The sequence below is a fragment of the Propithecus coquereli genome, unplaced genomic scaffold (assembly GCF_000956105.1).
Source record: "Propithecus coquereli isolate 6110/MARCELLA unplaced genomic scaffold, Pcoq_1.0 Scaffold513, whole genome shotgun sequence".
Taxonomy (NCBI): domain Eukaryota; kingdom Metazoa; phylum Chordata; class Mammalia; order Primates; family Indriidae; genus Propithecus; species Propithecus coquereli.
Window position 1 is genome coordinate 382,704 of NW_012150986.1, and position 27,318 is coordinate 410,021.

Here is a 27,318-nt window from a genome sequence, read left to right on the forward strand (position 1 = left end):
ACAGGGACCTTATTTTGGTCTAGGAGACAGCAGTTAGAGTAGCATAGAACCCTGATATTCCCATGTTCAGGCACTTAAAGATTTTGCCTTTGGAAAGACTAAAAGAACAGTCTTCCCACCCCCAGCCCCACCCCTCTCCTCTGGAAGTGGGAAACTGTAGGAAATTTGGCACGCCTTCCCTGAACCCTGTGGATGTCACCTGGCTGGACACCTTTTTCAGAGGGCTTGCTTGTAACCACTGGGGTCCCTCCCACGAAGCACCCATATTCTGCAGTAATTCAGCGTGAAAGCTGTACCTCGTATCGATGTCTGTGTCTTTCTTCTATGAAAGGAACATCACCATAAAGTTTCCCTGTAAAGACACAAGCGTGAGATTAATACTGGTGTCATCAGCTTTGGAAGCACATCCACGGCATATGTGTGGAGGAAGCTCTTGGATCTCTGTCTATCAGAGGCCTAAAAGTGAACTAGACTCCGGGGAGTGATCTAGATTTTCTTCTCGTAGGGGATAGTGATAGCTTCTTTGAAACCCTGAAGCAATTCTCAAGTGAGCCATCACTACTGCATGAAGGGGCAGCCCACTGTCACCCAAGTCCCCCACGAATCTGGTAGATCCGCCCTCCTTATATACACCCACCTGTGGGACTGAGATGCTTATGTCTACATCACTGCTTCCGTGCAGATTCACGATGAGGTTCATTTTACAAAAGAAGAAAACAAAACTGAGGGCAGGCCAGAGACTTGCCCAGAGCCCAACCTTGCTGAACAGCACAGTCCATTCTTGAGCACAAGGCTTTCTCCATTCCATCAGAAGCCCGTGTATTTTCGCACAGTACTGGCCACATTCCGAACGTACCTATGGCCCCACCTTTAAAATGTACCTATCCTTAGTGGAACATGGTGGCACGTGCCTGTAGTCCCAGCTACTTGAGAGGCTAAGGCTGGAGGATCACTTGAGGCCAGGAGTTCGAAACCAGCCTGGATAACATAGTGAGACCTTTGTCTCAAAAAAAAAAAAAAAAAAAGTGCCTATCCATTGACACTACGATTTGACTTCTAAGAATTTGTCCCAGAAAACAGACATGAGGACAAAGCCTTAACCATAATCATGTGCACTGCTGCATTATTTAATAGCAAACAAGCTGAGCATCGAGAATAGAAGATTGGTGGATTAAACGGCAGCACATCTACACCAATAGTTCTTCACCGGGAATGTGCAGCTGGGAACCATCTGTGGCACTGCTTAAACACGCTCACACAGCTGAGGCACTGCGGCTCAGGGCAGCGCCCTGGGTGGGACCTATTTGGAGATGGGCTCAATGACTGCAGCGTCAGGTGAAACAGAGTTGGATCCATCACCAAACACCTCCCAAGAACGCCTCATTGGAGCACGTGGAGAAGCAGGGTGGCCCAATGACCAAGTGAGTTCCAGCCCTGGAGCAGTTTGAGGGGACCAGAGGCTATTCCCATAGCCCCGGCCCTCCAAACACAGACCCCAGGCACACAGCCAAGGGACGAGGAGATATTCATGCTGAAAGTCATCCTCAAACTCCAACAGAATCAGGAGCGAGCCAGGCTCAGTTCAACAGGCAGGGGATTATCAGACTCTCAAAGACATCATGAGGCTGGAACAGGATGTTTCAACCAAGAAAGACCAAATAAATGCCTTCTGTCTCGTTTGAGCTTTTGATTTGGATCAAGGAAAAGCGTATTGGTTGTATTCTCACATGACTCTGTAGGATCAATGACCACAATTGAACTTCTATTTTCAATTCTGTCCACATAGACTGAGCTCTCTGGTGATGATATGAATGATAGCGGTTTTGGGGTTTTTTTTAATTTTTTTGTTGTTGTTGTTGAAATAGTGTTCCACTTTTTCACCCAGGCTGTGCAGTGACACAATCGTAGCTCACTGCAGGCTCAAACTCCTGGGCTGAAGCAATCTTTCTGCCTCATACTCCAGAGTGGCTGGGACCACAGGGATGTGCCACCATGCCCAGCTAATGTTTTTTATTTTTTGTAGAGACGAGGTCTCGCTATGTTGCCCAGGCTGGTCTTGAACTCCTGGCCTCAAGTCAACCTCCCACCTCTGCCTCCCAAAGTGCTAGGATTACAGGCTTATGCCTGGCTGATAGTGAATATTTAAAGTATGTGTTTTAGAAAGATGAGGAACAGTGGGGGCAGGGAGCTCCATTGAGAGAACTCCAACATACCACTTAGAGGGGAGTGGTTCAGGATAGCCTTTGTACTAAAACTATTGGTCCATAAAATTTAAAAGAAAAATGAAGTAAAGCCCAATAATATACAATTGGAAAACATGGAAGCATCAGGAAGTTATAGAAAAAAGAAGTTGAAAGATTTGGACCTAACTTTGAAAGGATTCTAAGTTTCCTATGACCTCCAACTTTGACATAGATCTTTTTCTCCTACAGTCTAAAATTTCTTTTCTGCATCCTTCATTACGACAGATGACTTAGCAAATCCAACAATAGAGGCTGCCAACATTACCAGAGATGGTGAGGAAAATGGCAGAAATCTCCCAACTAGGATATAAGGAATTATCTATCTTTGAGTCACAGGGACTCGCAGGGCATTGTGGGAACTTTTGAAACAGCGTGGTTTCTGATGGCGGCCTAGCTTAAGGTAGACTTTGTGTTTGCTAAAGTATCTCAGAGGTGACAGGAAGCAGGAGGGGAGTATAGTGACTCTGGAGCCAGACTGCCTGGCTTCAAATTCCATGACACCATTTAATGGATGCACACCTTGGGAAAATTACTTCACCCCTCTACCTCAGTTTCCTCATCTGTAAATTGGAGATTATGACGGTCCCTACTTCATAGGGTTGTTGCGAGGATTAAATAAATCAAAACGTGTGAAGCACTTAGAATAGTAAGTAAACCACGTAAGTGATTGCTATTGTTACCTCCAGGCAAAGAAATCCAAATATAAAGAATGGAGCTAGAACATAAGCTCTACAAAGTAACAAACACAGGGACCTGTCGCCTCAATTCTTGAGAACAGTGCCCAGCACACAAGCAGGTACTCAAAGATGTGCTGAACGAATGAATGAGATATATACATAATGGATATGGTATATAATGAAACATGTTTTCAGAACTTTGGAAATTTTCTTTGGGGCATTCAAAAATCTTTCTCAATTACTTACAACTCTATCAAGAACGAATTTACAAAATTAATCCATTGATATATACATGAAAAAGGAAAAACTAAAATTTCCTTTAAAACTCTATGTTGAGAGTCAATTAAACGCTATCCGAGAACACCCTGAACACAAACTAAAACTAAGAATGTTCGTTCCAGGGCCGCAGTACCCCGGCGCCAGGGATTCTGATTTGATTACTCTTAGGAGGGCATGTTTTAAAAATGCGCCATGAGTTACTCCGACGTGCATTCCCGGTCAGGAGCCACTGATCCACACTGTCACTGAAAGCGCTGTAGAAGGACGTTCCATGACAAGGCAAAATGCCAGGCGCTGCTGAAGGTAAAATGTACCTAGGAGTCGAGTAAGAGACTGCGAGGTGGATCCACCCTGTTGTTGGGAGCAGTCCTCTGGGTAGATTTATTTAGCACACACGCCATGCGGTGACCCTAAACACAAGGGAAAATCTCAACCGCAATAAAATGACACAGTCTTCCTTTCTGTCCTAGCCTTTTGGGAAACAAAAAAAAAAAATGCCACAGATATTTACTGCATGTAAGCTTAATGCTCACTTAAGAAGTAAATGTCAGCAAAGCGTAAGAGAAAGATGACCCACAGAAGTGTTAGGACCTATAAAATACTGCCGCTGTAGGCAGCAAGACACCAATAATGTGTGTAAGAGGGTTATCAGAAACAAAACTTTCCCAAATTATGCCAGCTCTTTCTCTAAGAGATTCTGTCTCATACATACTATATTTCTACCCCTTTAATGGCCCTGTCCACCCTCACCCTCATGTGCGTAATCGTAGCAACTGAACCTAATTTATTTCTTTCTCCTTTTTAGAGTAAAAGTTTCCCCCCCCAAAAGCTGCAAAACGTGGAAGCAACCCCAAATGTACCCTGAGGGATGAAGGGATAAACAAAATGTGCTGTATCCGCACAATGGAATATTACTGTGCCTGTCCCGTCACATGCTACAACGTGGATGAATCTTGAAGACAAGATGCTAAGTAAAACAAACCATTCACAAAAGGACAAATACTGAATGATTCCACTTATGGGAGGTATCTCCAAGAAGTCAGACTCATAAAGACAGAAAGTAGAATGGTGGTTGCCAAGGGGGGGATGGGGAGTTGTTTAATGAGTATAGTTTCAGTTTTACAAGATAAGAGTTCTGGAAATTGGTTGTATAACAATGTGAATGTATTTAACACTATTGAACTATACACTTAGAAATGGTTAAGGTGGTAAATTTTGGCCAGGCACAGTGGCTCACGCCTATAATCCCAGCACTTTGGGAGGCCAAGGCAGGTGGATCACTTGAAGCCAGGAGTTCGAGACCACCCTGAACAATATAGTAAGATCCTGTCTCTACCAAAAAAAAAAAAAAAAAAAAAAAAAAAAAAAAGATGATAAATTTCACGTGTATTTTACCACAGTTAAAAATTTTTTAAATAAAAAATAAAAGTTATACAGCTGCATTCTTGCCCCCGATGCCCTCTTGTCCTCACCCACCCCTCATTCAAACCCTCCCACTCCCATCCTTTGCAACCTGGCTTTCGTTTCCATGATTTTACAGAACTGCTCTCTAAAGTCCAGTGGGACTGTCTGCAGTTGCCACCTGAGTAATGCCCCTTCGCCTTTTGTGACCTCTGCTCCTCCGGGCACTCTCTTGCCCCATTATCCGCTCCTCTTCCTCAACTGGGAACCCCTGGGCAAGACGGTATCCTCCCTTCTTCTCCCACATTCACTCGCCTGGAAGCTATCACCCATACACCGTCAACTCCTATACCTTCTGACCCTTATCTGGCCCCTGGTGCCACATTTCCTATTTCCAGGGGACTAAAGGAAATCACCCATATCATCTACAAAAATGAAAATCACTACCTGATGGCTTCTTTGCCTCTTTTTTCTTGGTAGAACTACCTTGCTTTTGCACAAACATCTCTGCTGCACCAGTGTCTTAATTTGATTCACTTTTAAGACTGTCCAGAACTGTGCCCTGTGTGAATTAGGCATTTTAGGAACCAGAGCTCTCTATGCATGTGCAAGGATTTGCTGGTGTTTATCTAATTCGAAGACCCTAAGAGGCTGCCAGGGTGCAGATATTTGGTGTGCTTGGCTTACATTGTGTTGGTAGACATACAATATTTTTAAAATGTAAATAAGTTGCCAACATTTTAAAAAAATAGGGAGATTTCACATCAAACTGCAGATTTCCAGATTCTCTTGAAAATTTAGAAGACTGGCCCCAATGAATCCACAGTTCTTCATGCAACTATCAGCTATACCAGTCACTCCCTTTGATGGGGCACATGCTTGCCAATTTGCCACAGTCCCTACCACTCCCTACTGCCTCACTAACCCTGGGGCCCAGTGTAGCTGCTACTGATTGTTAAGCTTAAGCTGCAACATTCTCATACCTGGCTGTTTGCATTTGCTCCCTGGCCCTACTAGCCTAGCTGCTCAGTCCAATGTTGATTCAGAGCCCGTATCCGCCCTTCCACCAAACCCATGGTTTCAGACTGGCTTTCAGAAAGGGCCTGGGGGTGGGGTCTTGTGCTCTCCTCCCACAAGACACTTCTGAAACCTGTGGCACCTTGTGTCCAGGCTCTCGGCAAGGGCAGCTGTCAGCTCTGGGAGCTGTTTGAGTTTTTCTGTCCCCTCTTTGATTAAGGTCCAGCCATTTGGTATAGTGAGGTGGTCAAGGGTCAGCTCAGTGACATTCTAACAAATGACCCAGACAAGTGCCTTTAACTTTACTAAGATTCCTTTTTTGTGTGCAAAATCGTGGCTAGGCCCTCAGGGTGCTAAGAGGAGCAAGTGGAACAATGCACACGATGTCTTCATTACTGGTGTTCAGAAAGTGTAGAGTCGGGGCACGAGCTTTCTCCTTTCTTTCTCACTTTGGGATTTTAGTATGTCATTCCTCCCATTTTTATAAAACATCTCAATTCTTTTCAGAATCTAATTTTATTTTCATTATCTGCTTTTATCGCAATTGTCTAGTATAAAACATGTGAGTTGAAGAATGCTAATCTTCTCTTTTAACTCTACATTGTACTGTTACATTCTTTTGCATCACTTTCATCTCTTTTTTTTTCCTATTTAGTATTCTTATTTCATTTTTAGCATCTCTTTTCTTAGATGTTATGCATTCTTCTGAGAGGCACATTGGCAGAAGGGGAGCAAAGAGCTAAGAACAGAGGGGAGGGAGAGAACCTTCCTGCTCCCCTCGCCCCAAGCCAGCCTCCTCCCCTCCCACTACCCTAGGGGTCAGTATAAGAAGCCCTTCACACACTGTCACAACAGTCACACCTGAACAGCATGTTCTCTGTGCCAGGCACTGTTCTGGGGACCCATATGTATAACTTATTTAACCTTCACAAAAACCTCATGACGTAGGCGCCTTTCTTTTTTTTTTTCTTTTTTAATTTTTTTTTTTTTAGAGAGATAGGGTCTTGCTATATTGTCCAGGCTGGACTCGAACACCTGGGCTCAAGTGATCCTCCTGCCTCAGCCTCCCAAGTAACTGGGACTACTGGTGCATGCCACCATGCCCAGCCAAGTAGGCACTCTTCTTATCCTGTCTTTCAGAAGCAGAAACTGAGGTGTGACGAGGGTAAGTAGCTACAGACAGCCAGGGACAGAGAGCCTCTGGGGGGCAGTGGCTCCTGGGACTGGGCTCTTAACACTCTACTAGTTCTTGTCGGTGAAGTGATTAGGACAGTGCTGCTCTAGTGCCATCTGCTGTTGGAATTAAAGGAGCTATGTCCCAGACCTATGAGCCGTCCTATTAACAAGTGGTTTCCCCAGTAAAAGGCAAGAAGCGACAAGAAGAGAGCCACCCAGCGGCATGGACCTGGGCTCTGGGGCAGGCAGGAGGCTCAACAACTGGTCTACTGCTCTCATGAGGCCCCACCACGCTTTCAAATTTGTGTCTCAGCACAATGACAAATTGCCATGGCATGGACTCTCAGGGTCCCTAAGTCCCCATGGACCTCTTCAAAACTGTTTTATGAATCAGCTCATTAACCCAGCCAAGGTTTTTTGTGTGGTGTTTTCTTTTAAAAAAAAAAAACAAAACTTTGTAACAATCTAATCACACCGGGAACTAGAAGCTGTTTTTCTATATCAATGCTTCGATAAGAGATATGAAAGCAAAAGCCATTTTTCTAGCCACTGAAAATTTATTCTACCTTCTCCCCATTTCTTTCAGTTCTTTCAAATTTTTTGATTTAACCATTCTGCATTTCCAAGGTCATGAATTGTGCCTGGGCCCTTCACACTGGGACTCACTCAATACCTTCCTAATAGGCCTCTTGCCTTGTTCTTTCTGAACAAAACTCTTGTGTTTTACAGTGAAGCAGAACTAGTCGTTTTAGTCAAGTTCTTCTCCTTAATATGAGGAAATGCAGAGAACGTCCCCAAAAGGAATGAAGCCTTTTCCTACAGCATTCAATCCCCACCTGCCGGGTCGAGACGGCTTTGCTGGGGTCCTACATCCAGACTCGTGTCACACTGCTGCCAGCATCACCCTGATGAGCTCTCCCTGGCCTCCTCCGCCAGCTGTCATCTGCCTGCATCAAGTCTCACCGTCCCCATGTCATCTGCCCTGAGGGTGCGGGCCAGCTTCACAGAACTCTGACAGGAAATCACCACGTCCTGATCTCCAGTTGTATGAAGTGCACTGCCCTGGGCTCCTAATTCCTTCAAGTAAGTTGTATTGTGTCCTCAACTGGCCTGCACACCTGGACAGGTGAGACGGCTTCCATCTCACCATGACCACGTGCTCATGGGTGGGTCTCTCCCTCCTATGCCTCCTCTGCACCCTTCCACCTCGTGGTGTTCCCCTGTCTCTAAGGGTAAGGGCTCCCAAACTGTTTGGGGGTTGGCGTGGAAGACATAGAAAATTCAAGGACTTTAAACTAGGTTGATGTTAGCATTCCTACTTAATGCACATACACCAGATTGTATAGTATTCAAACACGGGAACTGAATGGTCTGAAAAACATGTTCTTTCTAGCAGGTGGCAATTTGGTTTGAAAACCACTCAACGCAGACAAAGACTTGCTTCCTTTCTTGCATGTCTTGGCAACACGTCCTGGACTTAACCAATCAAATTAAGGCTGAGGTCTGTAATATTTTGGAGACATAATCAAACAACTTGTCCGCTGGCCCCTGAATGAGCTCTGAATCATGTCTGAATTTCTTTGTGCTTCATTATGTTCCCATTTCTTGTGGTCTTAAAACCCTCTAGTAACTTAGCTCCTCGGTGCTCTGCCAGGTGCCCTCTCACCCGAGCCTGATGCCGCCATCTCTAGCCACTCCCCATTCTAGATTTCTTACTCTTCAGAGAGCCCCATTTAAGACCTACCTTCTCTGTGCCACTTATCTCTGTTTTTCAAGTCATCTAATGAGCTAATCAATCAACTAATGCATCACTGTAAGGAGACAAGCCCTGCTATCTAACGTCCCACATAAAATGGTTTTTTTTAAATTGAGGTATAATTTGCATGCAATAAAATATACAAGTCTGAAGGATAGAGCGTTTGATGAGTCTAGCAATTATAAAATGCGGGTTTTTATGAGTTACATTTTGGAGAGTGATTGATTCTTATAGTGGGACGGTGGAGTCATGGTGGCGTGTTTCAGTAGACTAGAAAAGAAGGTGGGAACGGTGTCCTAGCCCTGGTCTGACTCTCGACTGTACGTCGCTTCACCTCTCCGCACTGCACTTCCGCAGCTGGAAAATAAAGAGGGTGGATCAAATGGCTCCTGAAAGCCCTCTTGGTTTTATTCTCTGTCACAAAATAGAATATTTCTGCAGACAAGTGGACAAGTCAGGAGACGCTGTCCTTCCACTCTCCCTAGGATGGGAACAGTCTCCCCACCTCAGCCACACACTTCATCCAAGGCGTGGTTCTTGTTTAGACCAGGATTCAGCAAACCATGGCCCAGACCACAGCCAGATGGGATCCCCTTGACTGTTTCTGTTTGGCCCTCGAACTAAGAATCGTTTTTTAAATTTTCAAATGGTTGAAAAAAATTCAAACAAAGAATACTATTTCATGACACCTGAAAATGATATAAAATCAAATTTCAGCGCCCAAAAATAAGGTTTTATTGGAACACAGCCGTGCTCATTTACTTACATATTTGCCTATATCGGCTTTCACGCTGCAATGGCTGCAAAGCCAGAAATATTCCCTATCTGGCCCTTTATTGAAAAAGTTTACTGACCCATGGTTTAGACTATTCAGCACTTTGGGCAGATAGATCTCTATCTTTCCATGTTTAGGTGCTAATGAAGACTTCAGACCCAGGCAGTATTCGCATAAGTAAATCAACATTTGTGCAGGGAGAAGTTGTCACTTTGTAGCAATGAAAAGAAATGCAAAGTAAAGTACAATAAAAACAGGCTCTTTTTGTTCTTGCTAATAGAGCAACAAGGAAAATAATACCAGCAAAAAGATGAGGGAAAGCAGGAACAGTTAACATCACCATGAACTGGCTCACCCTCTGCCAAACAATCTGGCAGAATTATTAGTCATAAAAGTATTCATACCCTTTGGCCTAATAATCCAACTCCTGGAAATCTATCCTAAGGAAACATTTAAAAGAACAAAATCACTATGTCAAGATGGCCAAATCAGTGTTCTTCTAATAAAATGCCAGAAACAATCTGAAATTTTTATCAATAGGAAATGAATCAACAGATTGTGGCTCTTTAACTCAATTAAACACTATATGTTCAAATAATAGACGTGAAGACCAGATACATGAAAAGTTATGCTACAATAAAAGACTGTAGAGGAACTAAGCATGATGAAGTCAGGAAAAGATCATGGATGTGCAATTAATTAGAAAAAGCCTTTGCAGACGAAGATGACACACACATACATAACACAGGACAGGAGCAAGCCTCTGGGAACACATTTCTTATAAACAGAGCAAATGATCATTACCAGTACTTTTGTCCAAATCAATTTGTACCTATAGTCTCCACTTCAGAAAAAGTGAATTCATAGTTTTCATAACCCTTAAGGGACTAACAGGTAACTAAGAAAAAAAGAGGAACTGTTCTTGAATAGAAAAAATATTAATAGAATCACTCTAGTAATCTGGCCATTGCATCTATCAATATCTTTAGATTTTTGGTCCTATTTCAAGCTATTCTCTTTTACTAGAGAACTCTTTACTTTCCTGTTTTTCATTTAATCCAGAGCATTGTAAGCACTACCCTTAAATCAAATATAAATGAATAGCATTAAAGCTTTCTATCAAAACTACTAATTGTTTTCACAGGCAATGTAAGCAAATGTACTTTGTTCATACCATTCTTGCAAAAATGTGCTGACTGGGAAAAAAGCCTACAAAATAAATGTGCCAGCTTAGGGGGGTGGTGAGGAAATCCTACAAAAGAAATGCGCCAGCTTATATAAATAAATAAATGAATAAATAAAATCCTACAAAAGAAATATATTGGCGAGGGAAAAAAAAGTCTGCAAAACACTATGGTGCTATTTGTTTTTATATTTTTATGACATTCAATAGAACCATGCACAGTGGTCATATTCTTATCTCTGGCACAACATTTTGTGGAAAACCTGTAGAAGACAGTATCATACAGGTAGGAGGGCACAGGTTCATAAATCACATGCTTCTTGCAAACTGTGAAGCACAATTTAAATTTAAGGCAACAAAATTCAACAAATTGTTGCGTAGAAACAACCCAAATGTCTAGCGGCTGATGAATGGATAAACAAAATGGGGTCTACTCATATAATGAAATATTATTCGGCCATTAAAAGGAATGAAGTTCTGATACATGCTACAATGTTCATGTATCTTGAAAACATTATGCTAACACAAATGACCACATGCCATGTGGGTCCATTTACATGAAGTGTCCAGAATAGGCAAATTTATAGACAGAAAGTAGGCTAGTGGTTGCCTAAGTTTGGCGAGTGGGCTGGTGATAGCTATAGGGTTTCCATATGAAATGATGAAAATGTTCTATAATTGACTGTGGCCTGGGCACAGTAGCTCATGCCTATAATCCCAGTGCTTTGGGAAGCCAAGGTAGGAGGACCCCTTGAGCCCAGGAGTTCAAGGTTACAGTGAGCTATGATTATGCCACTGCACTCCAGCCTGGGTTACAAAGTGAGACCCTATCTCTAAAAAACAAACAAAAGAATTTTTTTTAATTAAAAATAAAATAAAATTGATTGTGCTGATGATCACACAGCTCTGTGAATACAATAAAACCAGTGAATTGCACACTGCTAACAAATGAATTGTACGGTATGTGAATTATACCTCAATAAAGCTGTTTTTAAAATTTTTCAAAACAAGCTTTGGCACTGTGTTTAAGATTCATCAAAATCATCAACATTTTTATGTACCATAAAAAAAAAACTGAAATCTTAAATAAGTCCTATTTCCATCAAGTTTTTAAATATATTGAGCACAATGCTCTTTTTAAAAAGCTTAGTGCAATTATCACTGAATCTTTTACAGCAGATATAATTTTAGAACATTAATTTTTTTCACTAACCGTTTTTTTGTCACTTAGGCAATTATTTGAACAAAGTTTCAAAGTATTTGAAAACATCTAAAAGCCAAAGAATTGCTAACATCCATGAAGAGGAGAAAAAAAAATTCTTATAAAGTATTTATACAGAAAAATGTTAGTCACTTAGAGAACAATGGCTTCTTCTTATCCAGAGAAAGGAGGGAAATGTATTCACTTTGAAATCTTTCCTTTTTAAATTTCACTCTTGCTAGGAAACTTTATATTCCTTAGAAGCTTTATATACATCTTTAAAGGAGAAACTCCTTTTATTTCTTGTCCAGGTCTTCCTAGAGTTAAGAAGGCATTTTTCTAAGGTATTATTGTAACTTCATAGGAATGACCAGGACACCCAAGATCCCTGGGCCTTCCTCTGCAAGGGCCCCTTTGGCACCTGCCCTGCCCCCTTTATCACATTTCTCCCACTAGTTTTGAGGCCCTAGGAGGGGAGGGTTGGTATCTGTCCTGGTCACTGCTATATCTGCAGAATCTAGCACGGTACATAGGATGGGTGCTCAAGATATATTTATTAAATTGAATTAAGGGCTTTGGAGGTTTTTTATACATTAAGTTATTCTCATATAATATGCTAAGCTATGAAAAACGTTCCACAGAAGTTAGAATTAATCTTATAGGGAGAAGGAAGATCAGCAAATATCAGAAGGCAAGCCAAACCATCCTTTCCTCACCCTGTGCTGGGTCTGCGGTCATGTGCCACACTGCTCTCCTCCTCAGAAGTTCATTCATGAGTCGCTAAGACCAATCAGACATTAAACAATGAAACGGGGACCAGTTTTGATGTAGTGGAGCCATGGATTCAAAAGAACCGCATGTGAATCAGGACGCTCTATCCAGGAGCATCGGTGATTCAAAACAGGCCGCGGAACAGGGTGTCATGCAGATCACCCGGGAAGGGGCATTCAGTTGCGTTCTTCCAAGGCCCGCCTGTGGGAGAACTTTTCCGGGGCAAGGAATACCCACAGCAGAGGGTCGGCCAGGGCAGGGGAGAGGGGGCAAAGGGAGAGTCAGGGCTCCAGAGGCTGCTAGACAGGGCACGGGTGAGCCTCCACCAAGAGGGCTGCAGCCCTGCACAGTCACGGGAATGACACCCGACACCCGGTAAAGTAAACCATCTGGGAAACTTACTTAACATTGAATTCTCAGTTTTGAAAACAGTTCTTCTTATTCCCAGCCTCATTGTTCCTCCCAAATTGCCAGGGTTGTGTTCAGGCATATCAATCACCTTAGAAAACAAAACAAGTCTGGTAAAAATCTTGTAAAAATGTAATTTCTCAAATGTCAATTTTTATTTAGGGAATGATCACTAGGTAAGCATGTTCCCTAAACTGTAACATCTGATCAGACCTTCCGACGTACCTGTTCGAATATGGCCGTAACGTATACACTCCTCACGCTGGGCTTCCTCTCCGTCGCTGCTTCTCATCTTCGTAAAAAAATGTATCAGGAGCATCTTATGACCTTCCTGCTACCTTACTCATACTGTCAGTTCCAGACAATGTTCACACTTCACGTTCTGGGCCTCTGGGGCCTCCCACGTGGGCACCCATGTCTCTCCCCGGTAACCCTCCTCCCACTGCCCACTGCATTCCCTAAAGATTTTCCATAACCAAATCTGTCAGTCCTTCTGGAAAGGTGTACCGAAAGAATCTATTTATAGAAAACTGCTAGAAGGATTCCTTTTGAAAAAGAAAAAGTAATATCATCCATCCTAGCACATTCTGTAGGTCAGAACCCTAAAGGACACCCCTGATCTCTCCCTCTCCCTCACAGCCACCCTGCCAAGTCCTGTTGATTTACCCCTTCCAGATTTACCTCCTCCACACTTCCTGCACCAATCCACTTCCCTCCAGCCCCTCCCCAGGCCACAGCAATGGCTCACTAACCGTCCGCCCAACATTCCCGAAGTTCCAGTGCACCCTGCACACTGTAGGCGGAGTGGCGTATTCAACCGGCAGCTCTTACTTAGTGTGGCATTTCTCCTGCTTGAAACCCTTGACCATGTGGTCTCAGCCCAACCTAACCTAACCCTCCAGCCTCACTCTCACCCTGAGCCCTGGGTCTTTCAGTTCCTCAAATGCATCTTCTATCCTCCCGCCATGAGGACTTGGCCCATGCTGTGCCCTCTGCCTGGAACATCCCCTCCCACTCCCCTGCCCTCTTTTCCTAAATGAAACCATCCTTAACCCTGAGATCTCTGCTCAACTATCCAACTTCAGCGTCTCTGGAGTTGGTATTTCTGGGAGCCGTAGCCCAGTTAGGTTCCTCTGTCTCTGCCCCCGCAGAACCAGGGTCTTCCCAATGGCTACTGGCGAGTGCTTTGTGTGCAAAACTGTCCATCTCTGAGAGCTGAGACAGCTTTATCTTTGATCACTCCAGAGAAATTAATATACAGGTGATTTTTATCAAAAGCCTGTTCTCGTATCGTAATTCATCTGTTTTCTCAGTTCTGTTTGCTCTGATCTCATGGTTTGTTTCATTTTTTTTTTTAAGTTGTTAGAACAGACTATACTTGGGTGAGTCAATCTGTTCTTTTTTTTTTCTTTAGAGACAGGGTCTCGCCGTATTGTCCAGGCTGGTCTCAAACTTCAGGCCTCAAGCGATCCTCCCACTTCGGCCTCCCAAAGTGCTGGGATTACAGGCGTGAGCCACCGCACCGGCCAGAGTCAACCTGTTCTAATGATTACAATTCTGCTCAAGCTTCTCTCTCATAAAACCTTTCTTTTGTTGTTTTTTCCACACCCTAACTGCCACATAGTGCTATATAGGAATCTGGGACAACTGAAATTTCCTGAAGTAAAAGTTTTCCAAGAAAATGTCTGATCTTATCAATGCCCCAGAAGAACTTTCGAAGCCATCTGAACCCGGTGTCCCAAGGTTTCTCCAAGAGACGCCTCAGGGAAGGGGTGGAGCAAAAAGTCAGTTACCTCCCTTGTTGAATGGAGTGATCAATTCTGAAGTACTCTTGGGCTTGGCATCTCTTCCCTATCTCTTTCACTTGGCTAATTGTGGCTAGTTAAGTATTACTGGAGTAACATGAAATAGGGCATTAGTTTCTAGTTAATGACGCTGAGCTGGCCTCTCCGCATATCTTCTAGGAAAGGGCAGATAAAACTGCACTACCTGCCACATATTTATAAGAAGTCCTAAGTATATTCAAAGCCTCAAGTTCCATTCAAGTTTAGACAACCTGAACCATCTAGGCAGACTACAGCGATAACCTCCCTGGGTTTCTTGTTAGAAGTGTACTGTGGACTGGGTGCAGTGGCTCACGCCTGTAATCCTAGCACTCTGGGAGGCTGAGGTGGGAGGATCACTTGAGATCAGGAGTTCGAGACCAGCCTGAGCAAGAGCAAGACCCCTGTCTTTACTAAAAATAGAAAAAATTAGCCGGGAACGGTGATGTGCACCTGTAGTCAAAGCTACTCAGGAGGATCGCTTGAGCCGGGAGTTGGAGGTTGCAGTGAGCTACAATGACACTACTGCACTCTAGCTGGGGTGACAGAGCGAGACTCTGTCTCAAAGAAAGAAAAAAAGACAAGAAATGTACTTTGACTCTTCAATCTACCCTTCCTTACTGCACTGCATCCAACCACCCAGGAAGAGTCTTTAAATATAGTTTGTTCAGTTACTGGAAAGTTTGGTATTCAAGAAATGTTCTGGTATGAACCTTTGAGACTAGAGTAAAATTACCCGACTAAGAAGAGGAAGCTGCCTTACTGCTTGCTTGGCATGAACCTGACAAACACCTCAAGACCAGAAAATATTTCCAAAATTAAAGTGAAGGGGCAGGGAGGGAGAGAAGGAAAATGCAGTGGACACAAGGGCTGCAAAGAGCATCAAATACTCCTCCAACAAAGGGAGGGATTCTGAAAAGTCTAGAAAGAGCAATAGAAGAATATGATTTAGAAATATGGTGGTAAATACCAGGACAAAGAGCTAGAAATGTTGAGGGTGGAAGAGAGGGGCTGAGGATTACTGACTTTTTCATTATAGGCCTTTCAGAACTGTTGACTTTTTAAACTTTGTACATAGTATTATAGTAATGAAAATACAAGTTTAAGGCACCAAGAGTGAAATGTAGTATTTAGGCCTTATACCAGGGTATTAGGTCACATTATCCCTGCCGTTTTCAGAAGTAGTAAATACGACCTGCTCCTAGAATGACGGCATAGAAAGAAATCCCAAGGTGTAACAGCCACGGTGATCCTCTCATTGAAACGTGCTAGCACAGGAACCAGTAGAGAAGGCAAAAAATGTCAGAGTTGGGAAGCAGGTGGAAGTAGGTCTCCCCTCCAAATGATGCCCTGAACGTCAGTGCGAAAGCAGAAAAGCAGAGCGAGAATTGGCAGGAAAGCTGTCAAAGGAGGGAGGGAATGGAAGGGCTCTCTCAGGCCTGGCTTAGGAGGCCTCATCTGGGAATGCACACTCAGGCGAAGAGCAACACGGCCGGGCACGAGCCGATAGAATTCAAACACTCAGGAAGGGGAAGCTTTGGCTGAGGCAGAGAACACAGTGCCTTTCTGTCCAAGCCTGGCACACCAGCTGCCTTGCAGATCCTACAAGCTCTAAAGATGATGGTTGGCTGCCTCTTGGGTTATAAGCAACCTGATTCAGCAGCAAAAATCAACAAAAATGTCTTTGTTTCTTGTATTCCTTCCACAAAAAGCCTGAGAGACATCACACTTTCAAAAGGCATTTTATGGCCAGGCGCGGTGCCTCACGCCTATAATCCTAGCTCTCTGGGAGGCCGAGGCGGGCGGGTTGTTTGAGCTCAGGAGTTCAATACCAGCCTGAGCAAGAGTGAGACCCCGTCTCTACTAAAAATAGAAAGAAATTAATTGAACAACTAAAAATATATAGAAAAAACTAGCCGGGTATGGTGGTGCATGCCTGTAGTCCCAGCTACTCGGGAGGCTGAGGCAGGAGGATCGCTTGAGCCTAGGAGTTTGAGGTTGCTGTGAGCTAGGATGACGCCATGGCACTCTAGCCTGGGCAACACAGTGAGACTCTGTCTCAAAAAAAAAAAAAAAAGGCATTTTATTATTACCGGGGTGGTTAAAGAAAAGAACCGCAAATATGCTTTAGATTTAACCCCAATATTTCCAAAATACCCTCAATTTTGCATTTAAAAGGAAAACAAGTCTTCCATTGCAAAAGGATTGCCTTGGCCCCCTCTAATTTAGCCTAAATATTGGCTGTCATCTGATCCCCGGATCTGTCCTTTCTTGGAACTAAGCCATATAGCCTAAGAAAAATAAAAAAAAGTATCAATAAATGATAAAGCTTTAGGAGATGTAAAAGCACTACATAAGGACAGATATGGCACTAATTAACCTTTACCTATGTTTTCTGCAGCCCACAATAAAAGTGTAATGAGTTCAAGACTTTACTGTGTCCCAGGTGCCTTAAACAACAAAGTCCAGGGAAGTTAGGTTCTCTTACCAACAATGAAATTTCTAAATGGTATTGTGTATGGGAGCTACCTGAGCCCTGGTAAGACTGGCTTCCACCACATTCCTTGCCTTTGAATATTTCACCTGGGGACAGTGGGAAAGCCCACCCCACCCGGAGCAAACCATTTCCAGTCTCTTAGGCAACACACGCAGTGATTCTCTCAAACTTTCTACTGTGTTCCTCAAGTATTCCTTACAAGGATTCCCCAACCTGTTCCTTTGCTACTGCCCATTAGGTTCATTTGTTTTCAAGCCTGACTCTGATTTCGATTCTTTGTGATTCTTCACAGTCCAGTTGTGCATAAAGTATGAAGCAATTTTCGATCAGTGTTATGTTCCCTGAGGCTGGGTGGTACCGCTAGCTTTAGCAGCCTCTGTCGCTGCAGATCAAACCTAAACTCCTCCGAGTGGCTCACAGGTCCCACCTCATGCAGGTGCCCAGCCTAGCTGAGCTCCTCATGTGTTCTAACCTGTGGTTTCTGCCTCTGCTAGATGGGGCCACTGCCAATGGCTTTTCCGTTCTGCTCCCTGCCACCTGCTACACACAGACTGCCTCTTCTCTATTTTTCCCAAGATGCCTTCTCCCTCCATTCCTTGCGAGTTCATGTCCTAGGGCCGCTCTCCAGTTCCTCTTATTGCCCCATAATTAATACCTTTGTTATGCCCACCCTACCAAATAAATAACCTATACATTGTCAATCCATTTTCAGTTAGTCTCTGTAGGAGGCTGAATAATGTCCCCCAAAGATGTCCACAGCCTAGTCCCCAGAACCTATGAATCTGTGACCTTACATGGCAAAAGGGACTTTGCAGATATGATTAAATAAAGGCTCTTGAGATGGGAAGGCTATCCTGGGTTATCGGGGCAGGCCCAATGTAACCACCAGGGCCCTTGAAAGAGGCAGGAGGGTTAGGGTCAGAGATGTTACGACAAAACAGAGATCAGAGAGATTGAAAGATTCTACCCAGCTGGCTTTGAAGATAGAGGAGGGGCCCATGTAGAAGCAGGCAGCCTCTAGAAGCTGGAGAAAGCAAGGAAACGGATTCTCCCCTGGAGCCTCCAGAATATACGTGTGTTGTTTCAAGCCACCGTGTTCGGGGTAACTTGTTACAGCAGCAATAGGAATCTAATACAGTCCTGTAGTGCATACAGCTTTAACCCTCCTTATTATTTCTCAAGTGTATCCCCTCTAAGAAACTATAGGAAGTCTCAACAAGCACAAGGATTAGATCTTTTTCTTCTCTATCTCCACCAGAGTTCGGAACAGTGTCAAGTTCAGATCAAGTGCTCAATAATGTAATCTCCTAGTGTTTTTAAGTTTATCAAAAACTAACAGAGAGGACTAAAGGACAGGTTGGTGGGCTGGAGAGTAGCAAAGGGGTGTCTGAGACACCCATGGAGTGTCCCAAGCTGCAGGCAGGTCACTTCAGCAGATGGGGAGGCCAAGCACACGATGTGCCCAGGCCTGCCTCTAACCTGAAACAGGACCTTTACCTCCCTGTTTCTGGCTTCCAACCTGCTCTGCTATGTCACAAAGCAGCATGAGGATGGAATCTGCAACAAGGAAAGCATTTTGCATCCTGTGTGTATGTATTTTCTGGTCTTTTAAGTGTGGTTTTTTTTTTGTTGTCTGTTTTGTTTTGTCCTACCAGTAAAAGAAGGCTGTTAGGGTTAGAATGTGTCCCCCATATTGGAAGCTTACTCCTCAATGCGACAGTGTTGAGAGGTGGAACCCTTAGGAGGTGATTAGGTCATGTGGGTTCTGCCCTCATGAATGAATGAATGCTGTTATTGTGGGGGGGGCTTATAAAGGATGAGTTCAGCCCCCTTCCCTCTCTCTTGCCCATGTGATGCCTTCTACCATGTGATGACATAGCAAGAAGGCCCTCACCAGATGTCAGCACGTTCATCTTGGACTTCCCAGCCCCCAGAACTGTGAGAAAAAAATTTTTTTTCTTGATAAATTACCCAGTCTCAGGTATTGTGTTATAGCAGCACAAAATGAAATAAGACAAAGGCCTATATCATTTTCATCAGAAAAAGACCATTTTTATACCTCCAGATATAAATATAACACTTCATATATATGTCCTGCCTGTGGACCTAACGCTAACATAGAACTGTTCTCCTCGGAGGAGCCCTGCTCCTGGGAGGGGGCATGTAGCATGGTGGCTGAACTTGAATCCTAGCTCTTCCACTAACCAGCAACATGACCTTGAGCAGACCCTTGGACGTCTCTGCAGACCAGGGGTGACAAAGGCATCCACTTCATACAGTTGCCACAAGGATTTCCTTGCCCACAGGAAAAATAAGCCCTTCATGAGCATGGCTATGATCAGGAGGCTTCTGGAAATTCAACCACTGAGGGCAAGCACAGGCAGGCCCAGAAGATGGCGAAGACTCACAGCCCAGGCAAAGGCTGGAAATGAACTTTTGAGGGTTCAGGGAAGGCAGGGACCAGGTAAGGGGACACATAACCTATCCCCTTTAGGGACAGCTGCATTTTAGTATTCAGGATCTCTTTTAAACTTCAGGATCAAAAATAATAAAAACTCGTGGATAGCATTTCACCCCCATTTTGTTTTCCAGGCAGTGGGTACTAACACTGTCCCCTCTTCCCTCAGATGCTTTTCAAGACACTCTGTGCTATCGACTTCGAGCAGAATATCCCAGCCATGGAAGCCTGTGGTGCCCAGAGCTTTTAAAATAAGTTACTCCCGGCTTTCCTAGGAAAATATTAAGTCTGTCCAAAGATCAGGCAACTGAGCAGGAAGGTGGTGAATAACCTTTGCCTCTCCATTTTTCCATTACCAACCTTGTGCCTGTCATTTTTTCCCCTTCTCTAGTTTCAAAACGCACTCTTGTGAACACACCCCATATTTATCACTTGTCTCCATATATTTTTAGTTAATGTTTCATGAGAATATCTATTGTTGGATTTTGTTTTTCTGACTGCAGGTTTACTCTCACGCTTTTGAGTCTATGGGTAAAGAGAAAAATAAGAGATAAGGGATGTGACTGGCAGAGTTGAGCAAGCAAAAACTTGAGAAGTCCCATGGGCTGTTTTTCAAGTTCTGCTGACATTTGCAAAAAACATAAGTTCTGACTATACGCAGCCTTGGGCCTGTTCTAATGAGAGGTTGTCCCTTGAACAAGAGATCTGTAGCCTACAAGACTATTAACCAATACTGCTCTAAAAGTTTTTCTTAGAGATAATTGTTATATATACATACGCCATGTATGTTGTGTGTTATATATGTCTTGTAAGGAACATGTCATCTGTCATAGAATATACAGCTATTGAGATTATATATGGTTACTAAAATCATTTCTTCAATACAGATGCAAGAAATACAGTAACCATGTCACTGATTTTAGCTCACAAGTGGTAATCTGAGAGAACAGATGATTTAAGATGCTATTTCGACAAGTGGGAAGATTTGAATTATGGGCTATGATAATGGCATTGTGGTTATGTAGGAGAGCGTCATTGTCCTTAGGAGATAGATGGTGAGGTATTTAGGAGGGAAGCGTCTGGATGTCCACAAGTGACTCTCAAATGGCTCAGGGGTGGGGGAAAGCATTTGTCCAGAGAAAGAGACAGCAAATGTGGAAATGTCAGCAATTAGTGAATCTAGTCAAAAGATGAATTGGTGTTCATTGTACTGTTCTTGCCACTTTTCTGTAGATTTGAAATATTTTGAAAAGATGTTAAAAAAGAGTTCTTGTTATGATTATGCACAAAAGCCTACTTCCTCCCAGGAAAACAGAACCCATGTGTAAAAACACTGGAAATTTTTTAAAATCTTGATTAAAATGCATTGCTAAAATCAGAATATTTTTGCACGAAATCATACAACTAAAAATAAAATGCTTGTCTTTACTCCAACCATGGAGTTGATATATATTCTATATTGGTGCATACCAAAGTCAAGTAATCTATAATAAAAAAAGAAGAATATATATAAGACAATGAAGACACATAAAATGATAAATGCTTAGGATTAGTGGGAAGCTTTTAAGGAATTCTATAAGATTTCACATTTGTTCTCCAATGTAAATAAGGCTCTAGAATTTACAGTTGAAAAGCATCAGGGAGAAATATGGTCCAACAGTTCAATTCTCAGATTGTAGGTGATATAATGCAGGGTCAGAGAAAATTCTACAAGTGTGGAAGTGTACAAGTGTTTAAAAGCTGTTAAGTGCTTTTAAAATCGATCTGGAACCCCTTCCTGTGAGTTATAATCAGCATTAGATCAATGTCCCCTGGAAATGTCCAGCTTATTTCATGGAACTCTTTCCAGTAGAAATCAATTTAGTCTCTAAGTTTAAATCATGGCAGTTCCAAAAATTTTGAAGTATTTCCAATTGAATAAGAGTAAAGTCCAGTGTTTTCACAAGTTTTTCGAATGATTAACAAAATATATTTGGTAAGAAAAAGGATAATGAGAGATAAAAAGCAGACATGAGAACAACAAATTATGAAAAAGTTGAAAAATGACCACATTACTCAGTTATCTTGCTTTGCCAAATAAAACCACAAATTATCGTGTATCTTCTTCCCACTTCTTCAACCTGCTTCTGAAGTGATACTTCCATTCACTAATGTATTCAAATATTTAAGTGCCTAATATGTACAAGATGTGAGAAGGACTTCAATAGCCATATTGCAATTTTTTTAAACTATGCAATATTGTCCTTTTGTGACAGTATTGTTTTCTGGATATGAAGAAAGTTATTTTTTCAAGCCTAAATACACAACTAAATTGAAAATAATCCTCCATATCTAAGCTTTATGAAATGTGAACTGTGAGCAAATACCATAATTCGACATCAGAGGGAAAATATAATCTAAGCGGAAAAAAAATCCAAGCTTACTCTTGGGACTCTGAACCATTAAGCAACTGTTGAGGTGGCCCTTTATTGCATCTTGCCCTTAATTATGAGGTTCGTGCAGTCTTAAGCTTAGGTTTCAAAAACCATTAATAATTACCCTTAAATGGCAAACAAAAGGAAAATGTCATAATCAGGGTGGTGTGTCTGTAAAGATTATAAAAGTCTCATGCTCCTGCTCAGCTCTTTCACTATTTGATCCTTCTAGCTGCTTCACTGCCGGGCCACCAGGTCAGTGTGATTTTAGTACTACCTAGCTCCTTCTGCTTGAATTAACATAACACTCTGCTTCCTTTCAGAATAGTGTGAAAGAAAATGGTCTGGAAAAAAGTTAGGCTTATGCTGTCTAAAGGTATTAGCTGTCAGTTAGAAGCTAGAAGCTGTGGTCAGGTATTCTTCAACACCACAGCTAAGGCCGGACACGGTGGCTCACGCCTGTAATCCTAACGCTCTGAGGCTGAGGCGGGAGGACCACTTGAGCTCAGGAGTTCAAGACCAGCCTGAGCAAGAGCAAGACCTCATCTCTACTAAAGATAGAAAAAATTAGCAGGGCATGGTGGCGTGTGCCTGTAGTCCCAGGTACGCAGGAGGCTGAGGCAGGAGGATCACTTGAGCCCAATAGTTTGAGGCTGCAGTGAGCTATGCTGACGCCCCAGTACTCTAGCCGGGCAGACAGAGTGAGACTCTGTCTCCACAAAAAATAAATAAATAAATAAAAGACCGCAGCCTACAGAGTGCAGAGAGTGCAGACCAGGTACATAAAAAGTGAAGGTCAGGTCATTAATGACTAATAAAAATGTATGCTGCAGGGACTATCCCCTAACAGATTACTCCAAGAACAGGCATTTAACATACTAAGATGATTTATTTTACTGGCGCCACTCCCACTCTGAGACTCTTTTCTCTTCCCCTCTCTTTTCCTTGCTCTCCCACATCTATGCCAAGGAAATGGCCCAATAAGCCTAAAATCCCCCTGACAACTCTCAGCATGAAACTCCACTTCCGCTTCTTGGTAAGTTTATTTTCTTTCCAATTTACAGGACCCCAGAATGAGTACTAAAAAGTCCCCCGAAGAACTGAAGAGCGTGTTTGAAAAATATGCAGCCAAAGAAGGTGATCCCAACCAGCTGTCAAAGGCCGAGCTGAAGCTCTTGATTCAGGCCGAATTCCCCAGCGTACTCAAAGTGAGTGCACCCCTGCAGAGCGCGCTCAGCCAGACCTCTTGGTGGGAGGGGAGGGAGGAGAGGGCAGAGGCTCAGGGAGGGAATGGCTCCATGGGCGACATTGCTTGAGAGAGGACTCCTGAAGGAGGACTTTCTTCCCCTCAAGTCAGGCCACCTTTCCGAAGGCAAGCTCCCCGAAAGCAAGGGCCAGGCCTTCTAGCCGGCCCACAGCCTTGGCACCTCCCGGACTGGCCACAGTAAATGGAAGCGCTGCCAAGCTATGCCTGGAAGACGCGCAAGTTACCATGCAAACCCACTAAAGCCCTTCAGCCTGGATTCAGTACCTCTGTGCCAGGCTTTAGGAAAACAAAGAGCACTGCCCAATAATGTTAGCTGGCCTTGGACGTACTTCATTTTTATATGTAAAACTCCCTCAACAGGCCGGATGCGGTGGCTCACGCCTGTAATCCTAGCACTCTGGGAGGCCGAGGCGGGCGGATCATTTGAGCTCAGGAGTTCGAGACCAGCCTGAGCAAGAGAGACCCCGTCTCTACTAAAAACAGAAAAAAAGCCAAGCGTGGTGCCACGGCACTCTGGCCCAGGCAAGAGAGTGAGACTCTGTCTCAAAAAAATAAAATAAAATAAAAAAATAAAAAATCCCTCAACAAGACCAACACTTAACTGGGGCTCAGCGGATGGAAAATCACTAAGAGCAAACATCAGGAATAAGGGGTTTCTGGCTAAACTGCCTTGATGGGATTCTTGCTGAAGGCAGGCCAGGGTGATAAAATATAGAGAGAGGGTGGTCAGATACCAGGGGTGGAGGATTTGTGCTAAATTGACGTAGCAGGATTCCTGCTCAAACTGGATTCTACAAGGACAAAGAGAGAAGCCCAAGGTTGGGCCTAGTTAAGCAGGGGGCTGCCCACAGGAGCCTGACTAAAGTTTTGGTCAGAGGAGAAGAGTCTTTGTCACTTTGCAACTAAAAACCATCTTCACAGTGGAAGCAACTGAAACTGTCACATCTGACTAAGTCACTGTTTAGCTCTAATTTCAGAAGAAGAAAGTATTTGCTTTAAGTATCCCTGCTTTCCAGATTTTGACCAGAAATATCCTTTCTGCCACAATGGCAGGTGAGACTTCTGTTTTTAATACTAGAAAGAAAAAAATCTGAATTTAATGACCTTATAATCTGATTATTTCCTCATTTTTTATAGTTGATATATAAAAGAACTTTTAAAAACAGTTAAAGGCACTAGCAGAAAAAGGTACTTTTTAATTAAAAAGAAAAACAAAAGTTTAAGAAATTTTAAATTCTTAAAAAAACCCTTAAATTTTCCAAAAGGAAGAAAAATAATAATCTAAGGAAAACCTAGGAAATCTATTCAAACAAGCTGTTTTAAAAGGTAAGATTTGGTAAACTTTTATATATTTTATGTATTTCCTACAAAAAGCACATAACTTTATAATTTGGAAAAAAGTAGGGAGATTAGCAGTAAGTTTTGAAAGTATACTTAAAAAGTCAGGTGACTAATGGTAGTTCCACAAGAATTACTAAGATTTTCCAGCTATGCTCTGTTTATATATCATCATCATTGCCTTGTATGGTCTAAAATCTAGTAAATGCGTCAAGAAAACAGCGCTTCATATTTATAAAACAGATGCTGAATAACTAACTTACAGTTTGGTCTCGTGATCATAGCAAAGTGTCAAGTGTCTCTGTAGGAATCTTAGGGTTTAAAATACATCTTGTCATAGAGATCTGTTGTACAACAATATGAATATACTTAGCACTACTGAACTGTACACTTAAAACTCATTAAGATGGTAAATTTAATGTTATGTGTTTTTTTACCACAATTTATACACGTATAAATATACAATCCAATTTGAAGCTGACATGAATTAAACAGTTATTTCAATAGGTTTCCTAAGTACTATTTTGCTGCAGGTAGACTCTTATCTGAAAGTCCAAGTGGTAATGGCTTTAAGATTTGAGTTTTATGGCAGAGAAAAAAATTCAGTATGCTTAAGACACAACAGAAATATCAGTAGTCAAAAACGCTGAAACATGATCTCATGCAATGTCTCAAGGAGTGGTTCTCCAAGCATGGTCCTAGACCAGCAGCAATGGCACCACCTGGGAACCTGTTAAAAACACAGATTCTCAGGTCCCACCCCAGACCCAGTGAATCAGAAACTCTGTAGGTGTAGCCAGCAATCTGTATTTACTAAAGTCAAGAAGCCCATCTGGTGATTCTAATGCATGCTAAAGTGTGGTGGGAGCCACTGATCCAAAGTCATTTTGCATAGACTGGGATTTGGGAAAAACTGGTTTGGTGGCTAGTTAAGAGGTTTGGCTCTGGAGCCAATGTTTGGACCCCAAGCCCTCTACTAACCAGCTGTGGGACCTGGAGCAAGTCACTGGCTATCTCTGAGCCTCGGTTTCCTCACCTGCGAAGGAGATCTCCCCCCACAGGGTGGCTGGAAGGATCACAGAGCCTGCCTAAAGGCCTTGGCACAGTGTTGGCCAGCAGAGAGCCCTCACTGTCTGCGGCCTCGAGTAATATTCTGGCCCCAGACCTGGAGCCAGAGATAAAACCAACTCCCAGGAAAACCTTGGGGCAGGGATCCTCACCTGAGAGCCCACAGACCCCCTCTCGGAAGAATGTTTCTAGAGGCATAAAGAAAAAGACATAAGAAACCAATTATACGTTATATTAAAATAATAAGCGTGTGATATAGGAAAAAAACAAGGTAGCCAGTTCTGTGACATGAAGCAATAGTACAGCTGAAGCTGAAGCTGGTTTGTCCCCCTCTAATTGCAGAGACTGGATAGCAGTAGCTGATTCATTTTTTCTCCCCTCCACTATCCCATCGTTTTTGTCTAAAACCAGGGTCCGAAAACCCTAGATGACCTATTTCAAGAAGTGGACAAGAATGGAGATGGAGAAGTTAGTTTTGAAGAATTCCAACTGTTTGTGAAGAAGATGTGCCAGTGAAGGAAAAAACGAAACAGTATTCCTACGCACCGAAGGAAGCGCGGCTGGGCCGGGCCCTAGCCTGTGTGACATCCCCAATGTCTCCGGTTTAATTCTTTGCGATTATAATGATCTGGCTGTGAGGTCCAATTACTGCTAATAAAGGAATTCTTAGACATGCCTCACCTTGTCAAGTGCTGACCTTCATAACTTAACAGATGTGAAAGTAACCTTACTGCGATTCATCTAATTCTACAGATTTAAAAAAACGAAAAAAAGGAGGGCCAAGGCCGGGCCCAGTGCCTCTCACACCTATAATCCTAGCACTCTGGGAGGCCGAGGCGGGAGGACTGCTTGAGGTGAGGAGTTCAAGACCAGCCTGAGCAAGAGAGACCCCGTCTCTACTAAAAACAGAAAAAAAGCCAAGCGTGGTGGGTGGGCGTCTGCAGTGCAAGCTATTCAGGAGGCTGAGGCGGGAAGATCACTTGAGCCAGGAGTTGGAGGTTGCAGTGAGCTATCATCACACCACTGCACTCCAGCCTGGGTGACAGAGTGAGATCCTGTCTCAAAACAAAGATGACAGAAAGACCCAGGGCCCTCCCAACTCTGGCATCCTGAGCTACAGGCTCTCGGGCTCCGAGAAAAGAGCCCTCAAGTTCCATTGCTGAGTCCAGCTGGCGGGTGAGGAGGGTGGGGAGTGTGGAAGAGGGAGCACAGAGGAGGGAGGGTAACTTTCTTCTACCCCTTACCAGACAGAGTTGAAGTTCAAGATGGTCCAAGTTACCAATGGCTCCAGCCAGCCTAGACAGCCAGCCACAGAAATGCCTGGCAGCTGGGTCTTTGTTTCCCCTTTATCCTCACTGCAACTCTCCTCCCCTCCAAAATGCCCACACACTAGCAGTACTGGGTCCCACTGCCATTAACATTCTCTCTCAACCGGTTTATTTTTTTATCATTATCACCCTCCTAAGGAGCCTTGTTAAATGTTTTTTTTCTAATTGCCCCTCTCAATGAAATTTTAATTGCATAGATATACCGTGTGCATCTGTTTATTTACTATTTGTGTATCTG

At 43.2% G+C, this 27,318-nt stretch overlaps 2 protein-coding genes across 2 annotated transcripts in view; one reads left to right on the forward strand and one right to left on the reverse strand.

Annotated features, from left to right (window-relative positions):
- The window catches only part of CTPS2 (CTP synthase 2), a 102,979-nt gene that overhangs the window by 21,822 nt on the left and 53,839 nt on the right, over positions 1-27,318 (reverse strand). The window contains exons 14-15 of the mRNA XM_012656639.1: positions 12,882-12,978; positions 297-352 (exon numbers count right to left, since the gene is read on the reverse strand). Of these exons, the coding sequence (XP_012512093.1) occupies positions 297-352; positions 12,882-12,978 (153 nt within the window). The remainder of the gene's footprint in view (positions 1-296; positions 353-12,881; positions 12,979-27,318) is intronic.
- Positions 23,150-26,318, forward strand: S100G (S100 calcium binding protein G). Its single transcript, XM_012656641.1, has 2 exons — positions 23,150-23,287; positions 26,164-26,318. The coding sequence occupies exons 1-2, from the start codon at positions 23,153-23,155 to the stop codon at positions 26,266-26,268; spliced, it is 240 nt and encodes a 79-aa protein (XP_012512095.1). The 5' UTR covers positions 23,150-23,152; the 3' UTR covers positions 26,269-26,318.